This window comes from Balaenoptera physalus (assembly GCF_965194825.1).
Source record: "Balaenoptera physalus genome assembly, chromosome: 7".
Taxonomy (NCBI): Eukaryota; Metazoa; Chordata; class Mammalia; order Artiodactyla; family Balaenopteridae; genus Balaenoptera; species Balaenoptera physalus.
Window position 1 is genome coordinate 30,819,269 of NC_138886.1, and position 17,660 is coordinate 30,836,928.

Here is a 17,660-nt window from a genome sequence, read left to right on the forward strand (position 1 = left end):
AGTTTTGCCTTGAAGTGATGAGAAATAGGGACCTGTGAATAATTTTGAGCAGGGAATAACATAATAGAAGGGTATTGCTGAAAATTAGTTTTTAGAATGTAGAAGATTCGGAGGAAACTGGAAGCCAGCTAAGTGTGCATAATAGCAGTTCAACATAGGGCCTAGCCTCTTGGTGGTGGAAGCCAGTGAGTGGATGTGATGTCTTTAGATTGGGGAAAACAACACCCCCAAACTCTCCTTATGTAGCACAGCTATTTAGCATCCTAATAAGTCTCTGTTATACTGGAACTTGAGAGGCAAGCACTGAGACAAATGAAAATTCAAAATTCTTTTACATCTAATTCTCAAAAAGAGGCTTACATACATGCATAGACTCAGCCCTTTGAGTATGGTGGCACAGTGAAATATAGAGCATCTTCTAACCATAGCACTAATTCTTCCAGCAGTTCACAACAACCAGGGTTAAGCTGTAGCCCGAGGTCTCAGGTGTCAGAGAATTCTACCCTTCTCTCTTACGATATCCAAGGTCAAGGCATCTTTATGCAGCCACTTCCAACTTTTCCTTGTCCTGCCCTGGTTTTACCTGGGGGAATTTACAGGCCAAAGAAGTCAGAGTGCAGTTCTTGGATCCAGGGACACAATGACTGTTATGTGATATAGAGGTTTATCTTAGTCATTGGACTGACATCAGAAGTATGTTCTTGAGAACATGGCTCCTGGACTGGAAATAGCACAGGCAAAGATATGAACTATGTTTTATTTGTGCAAAATGTATCTAAACTAGGTGTCTTGGAAAGCTGGGTGATTTTTTTACACCCAGTCTTTATGCTATGGAATACATATGACTTGCTGTTCGCTCCCCAGGGAATGAGAATAAAGGACTGCTGGATGCAACTATGCAACTAATAATACCTATCCTATTAACATAGTACCTGGCAGATATTTTAAAAAATACATGTTAATTGGATTTGTACCATTTGTACAGTAAATAAATGTATCTGGCCTTTTTCTGTTTGTCCATGCGTCAAGGTTATAGAGATGGCCTTAATTAAAAAGAAACCCGCAGACTTCCCTGATGGCACAGTGGTTAACAATCTGCCTGCCAGTGCAGGGGACACAGTTTCAATCCCTGGTCCGGGAAGATCCCACATGCCGTGGAGCAACTAAGCCCGCGAGCCACAACTACTGAAGCCCATGTGCCTAGAGCCCGTGCTCTGCAACGAGAGAAGCCACTGCAAAGAGAAGCCCACGCACCACAACGAAGAGTAGCCCCCACTCGCTGCCACTCGAGAAAGCCCGCGCGCAGCAACAGACCCAACGCAGCCAAAAAAAAGAACCAATCAACTCATCCCTACCATACCCAAGGCCACAAAACATTTTTGAAGGCGGTGGAGAAGGAATGATAACCAATGCAAATTAGGAACAATAACTTCAAAAAATGATTGGAATATCTGAACTAGATTTTTTTTTTAAGTTGAAATGTACTCTGCAAGAAAATATGCTCAACTGGGTATGCTGTGTATGCCCCTAGATTTGCTGATAACATCCTCCTTTAGGAAGACAGATAAAAGTGAAAGGCCTCACTCATCAAAATTACAGAGAAATGGAGTATTACAGTAAATTCTTTTTTTTTTTTTTTTTGCCACCAAAGACTCCTTTCACTTGTTCATTTTATTTATTTATTTACTTTGGCCGTGCTGCGTGGCTTGCAGGATCTTATTTCCCCAACCAGGGATTGAACCCAGTCCTACAGCAGTAAAAGCACTGAGTCCTAACCACTGGACCACCAGGGAATTCCCTCACCTGCCCATTTTATTTTATTTTATTTTATTTTTCTTTTATTGGAGTATAATTGCTTTACAATGTTGTGTTAGTTTCTGCCGTACAATGAAGTGAATCAGCTATATGTATACCTATATCCCCTCCCTCTTAGACCTCCCTCCAACCCCCCACTCCACATCCCACCCATCTAGGTCGTCACAGAGCACCAAGCTGAGCTTCCTGTGCTTTATAGCGTGTTCCCACTAGCTATTTATTTTAGGCATGGTAGTGTAGATAGGTCAGTCCTAATCTCCCATTTCATCCCACCCTCCCTTTCCCCCTGTGTCCACATGTCCGTTCTCTACGTCTACATCTCTATTCCTGCCCTGCAAATAGGTTCATCTGTACAATTTTTCTAGATTCCACATAAATGTGTTAATATATGATGTTTGTTTTTCTCTTTCTGGCTTACTTCACTCTGTATGACAGACTCTAGACCCATCCATATCTCTACAAATGACCCAGTTTCATTCCTTTTTATGGCTAATATTACATTGTATATATGTACATCTTCTTTAGCCATTCATCTGTTGTTGGACATTTAGGTTGTTTCCATGACCTGGCTATGATAAATAGTGCTGCAATGAACATTGGGGTACATGTGTCCTTTTGAATTATGGTTTTCTCAGGGTATATGCCCAGTAGTGGGATTGCTGGGTCATACGGTAGTTCTATTTTTAGTTTTTTAAGGAACCTCCATACTGTTCTCCACAGTGGCTGTTTCAATTTACATTCCCACCAGCAGTGCAAGAGGGTTCCCTTTTCTCCACACCCTCTCCACCTGCTCATTTTAAACTGTTACCTACTGTGATGGCTAATTTTATGTTTCAACTCCGCTAGACTAAGGGATGTTGGTGAAACATTGTTTCTGGGTGTGTCTATTGAGGGTGTTTCTGAAAGAGATTTTCTGAAAGAGATTTCTATTTAAGTCCTTAGACTGAGTAAAGAAGATTGCCCTCAACCATGCTGATGTGCATTATCCAATTTGTTGAGGGCCTGCATCAAACAAAAATGAATGAGGTCAAATTTGTTCTCTGCCCAAGTGGGGCATCCATCTTCTGTCCTTGGACATCAGCGCTCCTGGTTCTTAAGCTCCTTTGGACTCAGATTGAATTACATCATTGGCTTTCAGTTTTCCAGCTTATGAACAGCATACCATGGGACTTCTTGTACTCCATAATCACACGAGCCAATTCTTATTATCTATCTATCCATCCATCCATCCTATTGGTTTATTGGTTCTGTTTCTCTGGAGAACCCCAAAACATAATATTTTGCTTCATCTACTTTAACCCTAATTTTCTTTCAAAATTGTTCCATGTGTTAATTCCCATAAGGAATTTGAGTAATGCCATTAAAAGTTCAGTCTTTTACTTTAGTGGGGCCCTAAACAAAACCCCACAAGCCCTCTCCAAGTTTTTGTTTGGTTCTCTCTTCCATTGTCCCTAATTGCTACTCCAAACTTTTACTATTGACAAGGCTCCCAACTCTACCCCTCATGGTGGCCATCCCTCTCCTTCCCTGACTCTCAAAACATGAATTTGACTATTTTTTGAAAATGGGTCATCTCAAGTGTATTCTGTTTCTTCCCCTTCCCCCAGACACTAAATCTGTCCTCTTTCCTTTTCTCCCAAATGGGAGGAAGAAAGCCTCCATAGTAAATCCTTCCATTAGTGCTAAAATTTATTTTTGAATGAATCAATTTCCATCTGCTCTCCTTTATCTTCAACTTCTCCCTCAACTGGCTATCTATTCAGAATGGAAAAATACTTTTTCTCTTTAGTCTTGATCTATATCCCTCCTCATATTCACAATCTACTTTTTATTCCCTTTTACAGACCAGTAAAATTAAGACGAATAATAAAAAAAGGATTGCCATTTTTTTTAACTAAAGACATACATTCAACAGGCCAAAATTACTATTATTCCATGAAAGGACTTTTTTATTTTAAAAGGGGGGCATTATTTCAGAAAAAGATTAAGTTCTTGAATCAATTTAGCTTTTTTACAAGGCTACTCTATTGTCCTTGTTTTTACCATTTGAATGTAGAATAGTAAACTTTTCACCATGAATTGATAGTATTTGAGAATTGATGATCTACACTCTTCAGACACTATTTAAGCCCTTAAAACTGGCCCTTCCCAATTTCAGAAGCTGTTCTTATAGTACTCATTAATGACTTTCTAATTATCCAATCTAAAGGACACTCTTCAACCCTTCTTTGATGTCTCTGCAGCACTCTTCTAGGTCACTTTCCTATAGTAGTTATCACTATGTACTGGGTTTTTGATACTTCTGGCTGTTCCTGTCTCCTTTGAATCTTGCCCATCCACTAAACAAGAGTGGGCCTCAGGATTCCATCTCTGGATTTCTTTTCTTGCTTTATTCTTTCCTTAAATCTTACTTAATTCATTTCTGTGTCTAAACACTGGTGAAGTCCTAAATCAATTTCTAACCTAGATCTTCCCTTGTGCACCATGTCCCCATCTCCAATTATCTTCAGACATGTCTATCTCACAGAGAAGCCAAATATTACATGTTCAAAAACTTTAGTAATTAATTCCTTACTCCATACCAGGTGCACTTTGTCCTCCCCCACCCTTTTAGTAAGAATACCAACCACCCAAACCCACCTTGAATCTCCTCATCCAATTAGCAATCAAGTCTTACTCTGTATTTCTCAAGTTCGTCTCCTTCTTTCATTCCCACTGCCTTAAAGACACCACAATCTCTCAATAGTACTACTCTAAGAGACTCTTGAAGTTAACACGGAAACCACAGGCCCTTGAATGCTTACTTTGTGCAACTTCCTGAGGATAAGATCCCCAGATCTTAAAAAGGTCAAGAGCCAATTTTTTCCCTCCTATTCACTTCCACATTGTCTCTTGAGTTAAAATGGAGGCACCACAAGATGTGTGTTGTGTGCATAGTATTTGGAAAGGTACCCAAGGGAAGAATCTGGGGTACCAGTAATATTTAAGCTGGGTACCAGTTATATAGAGGTTTAGTTGTGAAAATTCACTGAGCTATATTATTAAAATGCGTCCTTTTCTTACACACACCATACTTACCTACAAGGAAAACATTACCACAGGATTTCAGGAGAAATCAAGTCCTATCTCTTTAGCACTACAACTCTTGTTTATGGGCACCTTACCTCCTGCCACATTCCCATCACCAAGCAATCAGTTCACTCTGTAGCTACCAGATCCTCTCACAACTTCGTCTTCAGACAGTATTCATCTTTCCTGGTACTTGTCTTTTAGTCTCATCTTAGGCATTATTTCCTCTTGAAAGATTTAACTTTCTCCTTCCCTCATCCTCTAGGCACTTCATATCCCTCTCTAAAGTCCTCCGCACATTTCTGTCTTTTTCTTGTAAAATAGTGTATACTGCAGTGGACTTGCTTTAAAAAAAAAAAAATCACCTTTTTGGGCTATGCTTTTTACAGCCAATGAATTGTATACATAAGCAAGAACTGTTTCGCTGTTACTGGAGTTTGGAGCTGTCACTCCAGATTCACATTCAAGGATGTTAAAAATTATGTACTTTTAGGAATATCTCAAATGACCATGGCCCCAAATTACAGTGAGGCCAACAGCCAGAACTTCTGCTCAGCAAGACAGTCATACATGATACAATGCAATTTCAGCAAAAAGCAGAGAAATGTTTTCGTGTGCATGCAGTGAAAACATACACTTTGTGTTAGGTTTTTCAAAACACAGGATTCCATCTCTGGATTTCTAAGAACCTCATTCTTAGTTGTGACTCTGGGCTGGGGAACCACTAGTGCAGAACAAGTAAAACAGGGAGATTTAGGGCAGGAGGATAATTTTATTGAAAAATTAAGTGCATTATCAGCTACCTTTTGTACTTTTCACTGAGTTACAAACTCTGTTTTGAAAAGTTAACTATATGGTAACTATGAGTACTTAATTTGAATAAGGAAGTGTACAAAGAGGGGCGTATTTCTACACATACCATAACATCCACATTTACGTGTGCATGCACACACACATACGCACATATTCAGAGATGGGAAGATGAAAGTTTGGAGGTGATGTTTAGAATGTCTAGGTTATAGGAGAAAGTGAGGTCTTTTGCTTAAACCGTTAGGAAATTAGAATTACCGACTGCTGGTGATTTGGAATTATATACTCAGGAACTAAAGAACCTGGATTTAACCTTAATTGAACTATCCCAGAAAAGGTAACGAGTCAGAGGTAGAACAAGTGAGAGCAACTTCCTTTAAATCCTTGATTCTAATTTTTAAATGCTGTAATATATTTGACAGGATAGATTTTACACTAGAGTAACAAATAACTCTTACACAAAGCAAAAAACAAAACAGGTTTAATGATTAGAAGAGATGAATTAATAGGTTTATAATAACCATTAACTAAGGGAAGCCCTAGAACCAGAAATAAGAATTTTAAAATTGCATGCAAAGTCTAGTTACCATAAAAATCAAAGCAATACCAAAATATCTCAGCTTCCTAGCATAGACTCCAGGTCTTTTTATTTCCAACTCTTGGTAATCAAAATATTTACACTTTCACATGCTACTGGTAATGGAGGAATAAGATTTAATTTGTCTAGGACTACAAATATCTTTCACAGATTGGAGGGCACAAAAAGAACAGTGTCTTCCTCCACCTTTTTGGGCCCATCTTGGGAAAAAAGAAAAGGCACTCCCAAAGGCTCCTTGGTAACACCTTTGCTAGGTTTGTTAATTACTCACATAATCTGTACATTTACTTTATATGTAAAATTAATGGTCCACTCATTTCACAGATCTGGGAACCACATGGCATTGGAACGGCCTTTAACCCACATGCCAAACAACTGGATTAGACAATGACAAAAGCTTTGGATGCCAGTTTTTTTAAAAATGGGGGTTTTGTTTCCTTGAAAACTTAAGCATATGCTTAAGTATTGGACTTTGGCATGCATAGCCAAACATACCATGGAACTGAAAGAACCACCATATACTATGGTGCCAGAGGACTCTGAGAAATTATGCTAGTTTTCTAACATCAGCTGCTTCCGATTCCCTTACGCCAATGTAACTTTGTTCTTCTCCCTTTATTAATTATAACTAAGTGCTCTGAACCTGGGTTTAACCTCTCTGCTGAAAGATTTGTAAAAGAAAGATGCTTAAATTACTGAGTCTTTCTCTATGATCATCAAAACAAAGAGTAATGGAAGTCTTCAACTGCCTGTGGGCAGCTGCCTATTATTCACAGAATCTTTAGAAACCATTTGCCTGAGGCCAAAGAGAACCTGCTTTATCACTAACTCTTGACTCATGTTGAGCCATACTGAAACTGCACTTGGGTAGCTGGTCTCAAGTCAAACCAAGCTTAAGTATTTCTCTACGTTTACTGCATCCATGTAGTGTGCAATTTTTGATGCTGAATAAGAGATATATGGCAATTGAAGGCTTCCCCACAAGCATCACATTCGTGGGTTTCTTGAATTTTCACCTCTGCATGGGTCTTCTGATGGTTGACAAGGCTGCGCTGTTGACTGAAACTTTTGTCACACTTCTCACACTTATAAGGTTTTTCTCCTGTGTGTATTCTCTGATGCTGAATAAGGCCTGAGTTCCGGCTAAAAGCCTTCCCACATTCATCACATTTATGGGGTTTATTACCTGTGTGAACACCCTGATGTCGAATAAGATTACAGAGTTGACTAAAACTTTTGCCACACTGTCTGCACAGATAGGGTCTCTCACCAGTGTGGATTCTCTGGTGTTCAATAAGAAATGAGCTCCGACTGAAGCTTTTCCCACATACAGTACATAGGTAGGGCTTTTCACCAGTGTGGATTCTTTGATGTTGTACAAGATGAGCACTGACACTAAAAGTTTTCCCACATTCATCACATTTATAAGATTTTTCCTTAGGGTAGACTTCCTGCTGTATAATAAGACTGCAATTTGGATCAAAACTTTCCTTGGTTTCATTGTATGAATAAGTCTTCTCTCTGGTGTGGATTCTCTGATGCTGAATAAGACCTGAGCTTCTACTAAAGGCTTTTCCACATTCCTCACATTTATGGGGTTTGTCCCCTGTATGAATTCTCTGATGACGAGTAAGGTTGCAAAGTTGACTGAAGCTTTTCCCACACTCTTTGCACTGATAAGGTCTTTCACCTGTATGGATCCTCTGATGTTCAATAAGGAATGAGCTCCGACTGAAGCTTTTTCCACATTCAATACAAAGAAAAGGCTTCTCACCAGTGTGGATTTTTTGGTGTTGTATAAGGTATGTACTTAATCTAAAGGCTTTCCCACATTCACCACATTTATGGGGTCTTTCCCCAGTGTGAATTCTCTGATGTTCAACAAGTAATGAATTTCGACTAAAGCTTTTCTTACATTTGGTACAGTGATAGGGTTTCTCACCAGTATGAGTTCTCTGATGTTCAATCAGGTGTGACTTCCAACTGAAGGCTTTCCCACAGTCACTACATTTATGGGGTTTCTCACCTGTGTGAATCCTTTGATGTTTAACAAGGCTTCTTCTCTGGCTGAAGCTCTGTTTACATTGGTTACACTGATAGGGTCTCTCTCCAGTGTGGATTCTCTGATGTCTAATAAGGGTTGAGCTCACACTAAAGGTTTTTCCACAGTAATTACACTCATAGGGCCTTTCCCCAGTGTGAATTCTCTGATGTTCAATAACAAATGAACTGCGACTGAAACTTTTCCCACATTCATTACATTGAAAAGGTTTTTCTCCCGTATGGACCCTTTGATGCTGAATGAAATGAGCCTTGCGGACAAAACCCTTTCCACATTCTTCACATTTATGACATTTCTCTTCTGAATTTGGTCTCTTACGGATAATGCTAGTGTTTCCTCTGAACATTCTTTGTTCCTGGGTCAAAGATTCCCTTGGTATTTCCCATAAGAAGATTCCTCTCTGTTTATCTAACCTACCAACAAGTTCAAAGGTTTCTCTACCCATAGGATCCTGGTCAATTTCACTTTTGATTCTTGTAACTATTACACCCTGTGGTTCCACTTCTTCCTCAATTTCCTCAATTTCTTGTTTCACAGTTGGCTCCTCATCTTTATCTCTGTTCAAAACATCTGGAATAATAAATGGAAAATAGACACATCAGCCTAGCTCTTTGCCAGCAAGGAGAAACTGTCAGAAAAATAAGATAATTAAGATAAATGATCTACTATGTGCATAAAATGTAGTTTACTACATCACAGCATCCTTGTGATGATTACATTAGTTCATATACATAAAGCATTTAGAACTACCTGGCAAACAGTACAAGCTATATAAATATTTATTTAGTATTAGTTATCTGATAAAATGAAATGTTTTTCTTGGAGAAAGGGTATGAAAAGAGTGTTTACGAGGCACAAAATGCATCAGTAGGAGAAAGGAGGAAGGGCTGATAAATCAACAACGAATTATTCAAGGTAAGATGGGCAAACAAAGAAGTAAAACAAGCAGTGGCAGGATAAACTAGCCTATCAAGGAAGAAAGGATAACATGGGAAGAAAACAGTAGGTTCAGGAAAATTTAGGATGAGGTAGCAGTATGGGAATGTGAATAAACCAAATAACTGACATAAAAGAACATATAAAATGATGCTGAGAAGGATAAAAGACAAAAACCAGGGGAAACAACAATTCATTCATTAATAAGAATTTATTTATTGTGATCAAAAGCACTGCAGGCATTGTATAATGAGTTGGGATTTAGAGATAAGGCAAGAAGCCCCCTACCAAATGGAATGGGTGACAAGTACAAATGGGGAAAGAATATAATATGGTAAAGAAAATATTAAGTAAAATAGCTCCTACATCAAGAGACAAATGGCTTTTAAAAAACTGGGTTGAAGTGACATGGACTCTGATATAGAAAAACAGAAAAAAACCCCAAAAGGAACATGGTTAGAGCTAATGGAAGAAATTAAGAAAAAGAACAGTCTGTGGTAGCTTATGACTTCACCTACCACAAATACTACATTCTTCAAGTATACATAATTCTCATGCCTTTAAAGATATAAGACACAAGTTGGAACCATCTGTTTCCAACTGAGAGTCTGCATGACATCTGAGAAATGATAATCTTGCATGCGTTGGAAGAAAGATAACATAATGGTCTATGATATAACAGAGCAGCATAGAGGACACTTAAGTCTGCCTCTGACTTCTTCCCTGATTTTCTGTCTCTTGCTGCCTGTTGGATAACTCCATGAGAAGATTGCATCACCACCAAATTTATATTTGGCCCTAAACAATTTCCCTTTTTAGACTTCCTCTTTTCTTTCAATTTTCTAGTCTTCTAACTGTGGAGTCATCTTTGAATTTTCTTTTTACTTACTTCAAACCAGTCATTTTATTCGAAAAAAACTTCTTCTTATTCCCCTAAGAAACTTTATTTCTGCTTAAGTCTACTTATAGTGCTCTCTCTCAAATTCACTTTCAGTACACTGTGTTTTCTTTCACTCAATGAAAAAGGATGAGAGAACTCCCTCACCATTCTACCTCCTACCTATAAAATTACCTTCAGTGGTACATGAAGATATATCCCATTCTTATCCAAGGCTAATTCATCTACTCTCTCTTGATCCCACTTGCCTCTGGGCACTCGTTCAATTATTACCATTTCTTCCTCTTTCTTCAATCTGTATTCCCCATTGACACCTTCCTACTAACATACAAATATATCCAACTTTATCCTGAACCTGAAATCCTTTTCTAGATGAAACCCAAGCTTTGAAAAACATCTTAACACTGTTCCTCTCCATTTCCTATGTTCTCAATGACCAGCCTCTTCCCATTCAATCTATTCTACAACCTACTCTAAAATCTGGTTTCTGTTTCCAGAATCTAGAGAAACTTCTTATTAAATCACCAATGACTCTCAAGTAACAAATACCATGGACATTTTTAGGCCATATTTTACTCAGCAGCATCTGATACTGTGGACTGTTCCTGTTTCTTGACACTGTTTTTGGTTTCTATGCTATTATATTCTAGTTCCCTCCCTACTTCTTTTCTTTGCCCTTTTCTAATACATTTCCCTCATGTATTTCTCTTCCTTTGTCAACTGTTTAAGGTTATTGTTACCCATGTTTACATCCTTATCTTGCTCTATATACACACCCTCTGAATACTGCCACTTAAATTTCCTTGGATTATTGCAAAAGCCATCTAATAATCCTTGGCTCTTGTCTTTAGGCTGTATCTATTTCACTGAATCCAGAGAGATTTTCATAAAATGGAATTCTAATCATGTCACCACCTATAGATTCACTAGCACTCCATTATCTCTAAAATCAAATCAAATCGCTTTACACAATGATGCTCAGCACTTCATGAGGTCTCTTAAGCTTTAATTCACCCTCCTACCCATGCTCTCACACTTCAAGTGGGCAAATTGCTTGTGCTTTAGTCTTTTATGCCATTTCTTTGCATATCTCATTTATGAAATGTCCACCAACATTGTTTACTTGGGAAACTCTTGGTTTCTCTTTAAGATTCAGTGCAAAGCAACAGTTCCTCTATAAAGCCTTCACTTAGTCCAACAGACGATTTAAGCGCTCTGTTTTTGATCACCAGCCCTTGTCCATGACTGCATTATAGTATTATTACACTGTACTTTTAACTGTTTGTCTTTTCCATTGGATTGTAAGTTCTTTTTGAGAAGGTAAAGTTTCTTCATAATGTTTACCCAGTGGATATTGTTCCAGGGTTTTACTCAAAGGAATAATACAAAATTACATTATTTGCAGATGATATGAATGCCTACCCAAAATTCCTAAAAGAATTAAATGAAATATAATAGTGATGACAGGACTAACATATAAAACAAATACTGGTTCTTACTACCAAGAATAACCAGTTAGTAAATATTATAGAAAGATAAAATATGCTCTTCATGATAATAAAAACCATAAAACCTAGGAATGTATCTACAAGAAATGCAAGATTCATAAAAATAATCCATACAATTTTTCTGAAGGACATAGACAATTAAATAGAGTCAACCAAACTGCCAAAGAGATTCAACATTATAAGGATCTTATTTCTTCCCAAACCAACCAACAAACCTAACTGTATTCCAACAAAAATCCCACGAGCCAGTTAAAAAACTCCAAGTAATCTAAATTTCAACCAGAAGAATGCAGAAAACTAGTTAAGTACAGTTGACCCTTGAACAACACGAGGGTTAGGGGCACTGACCCTCCACACTGTTGAAAATCCACATATAACTTTACAGTTGGCCCTCCATATCCATGGTTCTGCACCCGCAGATTCAACCAACCACAGACTGTGTAGTACTGTACTACATATTTAGTGAAAAAAAGTAATGTATAAGAGAACTCAAGCATTTCAAACCCGTGTTGTTCAAAGGTCAACTGTATACCCTGAAAGAGAATATGAGTGACTTAATCTTACCAGACATGAAATATAATGTATTGCTGAAGTAAATAAAACAGAGAGGCACCGCCATGAAAACAAATAGGTCAAACAGAAAGACAGGTAAAATAAGTGAGTCTAGGCTTCCACACATGGCAGCCTAGAAATGACTAGCCATTAGACCTGGGCTTGGTAGCTATAACCACCTTCTGAGGTATCTGCCGTGCTTGTATGTTCCCATCCTCTGGTCATAGCTAATTTTTCTAGAGTAGACAGTTGCCTCTCAGTTTTCTAGGTAAAAGAATGAGAGAATGGGGAAGGACTTGCATTCCTAGGCCTAGCACAGTGCTTTATAATTATTTATCGAATGAATGAGTAGTTGAACAAATAATTGGAAAGAGACTGTAATTAAAGGAGGAAAACGATGAATTTAAGGTCTTATAGGTACAGCAATTCCCAATTCTGTCAAGGTCCAATCTGGCTCAAGTTGTCTGGCGATAAGTCATTAAAACCAAAGAAGTCTATTTTAGCTGAAAGAACTGAAAGATCAAGAACTAAGAGATCAAGCTGTCAGCTGTATCATCAATATAGTTCTTAAAGTTTTTAAAGAAAAATAGAAAGGATAGGTATGACTGAAGAGGCAAAATTACAAAGCTAGATGAGTTGTGTTAAGTAGAGCAACAGGATGAAGTGGAGGAAAACACTATAGTGGAATAGTTTAGTAATCGTAATCTCTCATCAAGGGAGCACTCATCAAGGGGATGGATATAGAGTTTACAGAGGAGGACGAAAAGATTGTGGGGGGAGAAATAATAACTGATGAAAAGCTGTATTTCAGCTACAATAAAGAAGAGAGCCTAAAAGTAGGAGATCACAGATGGGCTCACTGCCATTTTACAGTACTAGGCACAGGCAAGGCTGGGCATTTGCCTGGTATTATCAACCAGGACACCATATGGGTGGAAAAAGCTGTCAGTGACTCAGAGATACCATAGCTAAATGGAAAAAAATACCTAGCCTGACATGGCTGGAGACTGAAGTGGTATCCTGGAAATAACAGATGAGGTTAGAAAGCTAGGCAGGGGCTAAATAAGGAGGTGCTAGTATGTAGGACAAAAAATTAAGATTTTTATCCTTTAAGCTGTCAGAAATCACCAAAAGTTATAAGCAGTTAAGTAACACAAAATCACTTTGGTGGCAGTAAACAGAACATATTAGAATAAAGGGAGACTGGAAGCACAGGGCTAGTTTACAGGCTAATGCAATAATTTTGTCAAAAGATAATGAGTCTTAATTATATTCACTCAGTCACCCAAATATTTAAGAAGCATATAATACATGCCTGGCTCTGTGCTAAGTGCTGAAGAAATCAAATGAAAAAAAAATACAGTTACTGTCCTCTTGAAGATCAGTCTGTTTAGAGAAATAACATAATGATTATAGTACACTGTAATAAATTCAACAATGGAAGCGTATACAAGATAGCACAGAGAAAGGAGTACTTAATTCTGAAGAGGAGGCCCTTGAGATCTTAGTGGATTATCTGCGTTATTTATGTGGTCTTCAAAAGGAGATGACTAAGAAGTTGGATCAACAGAGAAGATAATGACAATGATGATGAAGATAACAATTGATGTTTATATTGTACTTACTACATGCTGGTCAGTGTCCTAAATGCTTTACATATATTAACTGAGTTAATGCTCACAATAATCCTAAGAAGTAAGTGCTATTATTATTTCCATTTTATATTAAAAAAAAAAAAGAAACAGGCACAGAAAGGTTAAGTAATTCACCCATAGTCACAAGGCTAGTAAGCGGTGGAATCAGGATTTTTACTTGGACAGTTAGGTTCCATACTGCCTCTCTTAAGTAGAGATTAAGATTTGGGACTTACCATCACATAGCAGTAGCTGATGACCTGAGTGTAAATAAGGTCTGCCAAAGAAGGTATATAGTCTGAGAGGAAGCCTGAGAATGCAAGGCAATAGAAGGAAGCAACAAAAACTTGCAAATATCTATAGAGAAGAATTAAATACAGTCCAAAAAGAGTCTACTGCATTTGATAATTGGGTTATTATAGACCAATGTTAAACAACTGAACGCAAGTGGTAGAGGCACAAAAAGGGGATTAGAGATAATGGGAGGTAAAGAAGTAGAGAACACACCTTAACTACTCTTACAAAAATCTGGCTGTGAAGCAAACAAGTAGTAGGTTACAGGGAGCAGCAAGAGAGACTGTGGCTCAAAGGGGAGTTCTAGAGCCACTAACATATCTATCATCAGAATAAAGGTACCAGGGGAGAAAGAATAGAGACTGAAACTATAAGAAAAAAAAAAAAAGACTGATAAATTCTTGGAGAATGTGAGAAGACAGGCAACCTTAACTGTGCAATGAGGGGCAGAAAACTTGAGAGTTCATGTGTAGTGGCCACTATCTTCTCTGTGAAACAGAAGGTGAGGTCCACCACTGAGTGATGGACCCAAGGAAAACTCTCTAAGTTTTTGGAATAGTCACTAAAAGGAACAGGGGCATGAGCAAATCAATGATAAAAAATTAGCTGAAATGTGAAAACCCAGTGGAGACTAGAAGAAAAGAAAAGCCATGTATATATACAGGGCACCAATCCGTTCGGATAAAAAATTTCTCTAGCTGTGTTTAGCAACTTAGGTAGGAGAAAAGTAAAGGCAGATTTTATAATCAGTACAGGATTTGAAGTTTGCAGAATGGGTAGAACATAATGACAAGGTGGCAAGAGAGCATGCTGGTGATCATTTTATATATAGGTCCATGGATTAGACGAGGTGAAGTCAGGAGGGGATCGAGAGTCTGGGGGAAAAACGAAGTCAAGGAACAGGAAAGATTAAGAATAAATAGGTTTGGACTTCCCTGGTGGCACAGTGGTTAAGACTCTGCCTGCCAATGCAGGGCACATGGGTTCGATCCCTGATCCAGGAAGATCCCACATGCCATGGAGCAACTAAGCCCGTGCGCCACAACTACTGAACCCGTGTGCCACAACGACTGAAGCCCACGTGCCTAGAGCCCGTGCTCTGCAACAAGAGAAGCCACCACGATGAGAAGCCCGTGCACCGCAACAAAGAGTAGTCCCTGCTCGCCGCAACTAGAGAAAGCCCACCCACAGCAACGAAGACCCAACGCAGCCAAAAATAAATAAATAAATAAATAAATTTATTTAAAAAAAAAAAAAAGAATAAATAGGTTTGGTAGGAAAAGTAGACAGGTAAGAATTTACAGTAAGCTCCACGTGGGCAGAGATCATGTCTGTTTTGGTAACCCCTGTTTAGTTATAGTCGATAAACATCTACTGCCTGAACAAAAATATTGGTCAAAGTATAAGATATTGGGGTTTAAGATTTGCCTGTAATGACAAAATTGAGGGTATGATCATTGATGTGAGGTGCTGAATAAAAATGGAAAGCAGGGTCCCTGAAGACAATATGGTCAAGATACAGTGAGGCTGAAGTAATGACAGCATGATCAATGGTATGGGTTAGCAAAGAGAAGATTCTGAAATGTGACAAAATCTATGTGTGAGGAACCAAAAAAGTTGACAGATGATAGTGGAAAGGAATTGAGAGGGTAGGGCAAGACAGCTGAGACCTCAAAAGAGAGAAACTGTGTTTGAAGGTGGAAAACGAATGCTTTGGGAACAGCACTGAAAAGTTAGGAGAACAATTATTTTTCCCTTTCAGCCTTGAGACAAAGGATGAGAGGAAGGAAGAGGATGTAGGAGAATAAGCAGCCCCTGCCAGAGAAGTGGTGTCCTTGGGAAAGTGCCAGGTTTCAGTTAAGGCCAGGAGGGGTAGGGAACATTATGTGAAGAGGAACAGGGGCTCCAGAAGGCAGAGTGAAAAGGGGTGGGAGGAAAGCAGTGGGAGGATGAGCCAGGAGGGAAAGTACAGAGCAATATGGGAATGAGATTACGAAGACAGGAAGCCAGAAAAGCTTGTATTTTGGTCATTGCAAGAACGGTAGGGATGAGAGTCATGGAAACAATCCATGGCTGAAAGGTTTGAATCAGAACTTTGGAAGAAAGCAGTTTGGTACGGTGCTAGTTCAAGTGTTCTGATTTCTTATAGTTTCTTAGATATTTTAATCAGAGAAACAGCAGATTCTTACCCAGTGAGACCAGGTTTCCATAATTCTCCATCATGACATCTTTATACAGGCTTCTCTGAGCTGGATCCAGATAATCCCACTCCTCCTGGGTAAAAAACACAGCCACATCCTCAAATGTCAGCAACCCCTGAAACAGTATGATTTCTGTAGTCAGTTCTTGTCTCAAGGACAATTCTGCCACTGAAAGTAGCAGAAACAGTCACTTGTCAGGGCCGGGTAGGCTAGGAGGAACATGATACTAAGAGTTCCAAATGGGGCCCAATTCTGGGAACCGACAGAATTCAGACAGGCACCTCAAATCAGAGGATAACTGAGCTGGATCTTTGTCCTCTGTAGTGAGGAACCTAAGGATAAGGCTTTCTGGTTTACTAATTATGCCCTAATATTTGAATCTTAGTAAGCTGCCCCAAGGCCTTCCCAAGTTTCCTGCACCTCATTGCCCCGCTCGATTCTCTACAAGCACTGCCTTGAGACCCGTTTCAATTCAAATTTCTCTAAGCGTCTACTTTGGGTCCAGGCATCTCGGCAGGTGTAGAAGACACAGGCGAGGATCAAAAAAGATACCTCACCTGGAAACATTCGTAAATGAAAACGCTAGTTTGGAGCATTACCAATTTTCTTTAGCTGATTTATCAAGTCGCTCTTGAAAAACGGAGCCAGTGGGCAGTTTGATCGCGAACGGCACCCCAGTGTACCAGGGGGTACTTCACCGCACCGCGCTGGCCCTCAAGACCGCGACCCGAGAGGTGGGGGGGCGGTGGCGTGGCCTAGCTCGGAACGGCGAGAGAACGGGGATACCCTGAGGGGCGACTTACCTTTGGCTCTGGCGGGGGGCTAGGCGAGGCCATCTCTCGGACAGAAAATCAGGGCAGGAATACGGGGTGGCCGCACGAAAAGGAGCCTCTGGCAAGGCCTACCCGGCCGCTGAAGATTAGGCCCGAAGAAGGCGAGGCCTCCAGGCTGGATCTGGCCAGGTCCTGCCTCGGTCCCCGAGCGGTCACGACCCCAGCAGCATGTCAGATGCGCTACTTGGCCGCCCCCACCCCGAAACCCCTCCCCTGCCTGGCTGCGCCGCTTTCAGGCCTCGCTGGAGCCTCCTCCCGGTTGCCCGTTCCTGCTGCTTTCAGCCAAAGAGCGCTATGCTCGCCCGCCCCCGGACCAGAAGGCGTCACCCGGAACCTTCCCGGGACGCCCCTCAACTACAACTCCCGTCATGCTACGAGAGAGCTCCTGGGTCCAGCCTCCCCTGGCAATGGCTACCGAACTACACTTCCCGGAGTACAAAGGGTGAGGGA

The 17,660-nt window shown here is 39.8% G+C and overlaps 1 protein-coding gene across 3 annotated transcripts; it reads right to left on the bottom strand.

Annotated features, from left to right (window-relative positions):
* Window positions 1-872: 872 nt before the first annotated feature.
* On the bottom strand, window positions 873-17,644 carry ZNF189 (zinc finger protein 189). Of its 3 annotated transcripts, none has more exons than XM_082468655.1 (3): window positions 17,181-17,644; window positions 16,366-16,447; window positions 873-8,924 (listed from the first exon to the last, which is right to left on the bottom strand). In XM_082468655.1, the coding sequence occupies exons 1-3, from the start codon at window positions 17,211-17,213 to the stop codon at window positions 7,204-7,206; spliced, it is 1,836 nt and encodes a 611-aa protein (XP_082324781.1). In that variant the 5' UTR covers window positions 17,214-17,644; the 3' UTR covers window positions 873-7,203. The 3 variants fall into 3 exon arrangements, with proteins under 3 accessions (XP_082324781.1, XP_082324780.1, XP_082324779.1); XM_082468654.1 differs by having other exon boundaries at window positions 16,366-16,450; XM_082468653.1 differs by having other exon boundaries at window positions 16,366-16,492.
* Between the last annotated feature and the right edge of the window lie 16 nt (window positions 17,645-17,660).

Bases quoted from the DNA above. Each gene is read 5' to 3' on its own strand.
- ZNF189 (XM_082468653.1), bottom strand. From the start codon at position 17,213: ATGGCCTCGCCTAGCCCCCCGCCAGAGCCAAAG. The intron at 16,493-17,180 runs GTAAGTCGCCCC...ATACTGTTTCAG, and splicing joins GCCCCCCGCCAGAGCCAAAG to GGGTTGCTGACATTTGAGGA. The intron at 8,925-16,365 runs GTAAGAATCTGC...TTATTATTCCAG, and splicing joins TGGAAACCTGGTCTCACTGG to ATGTTTTGAACAGAGATAAA.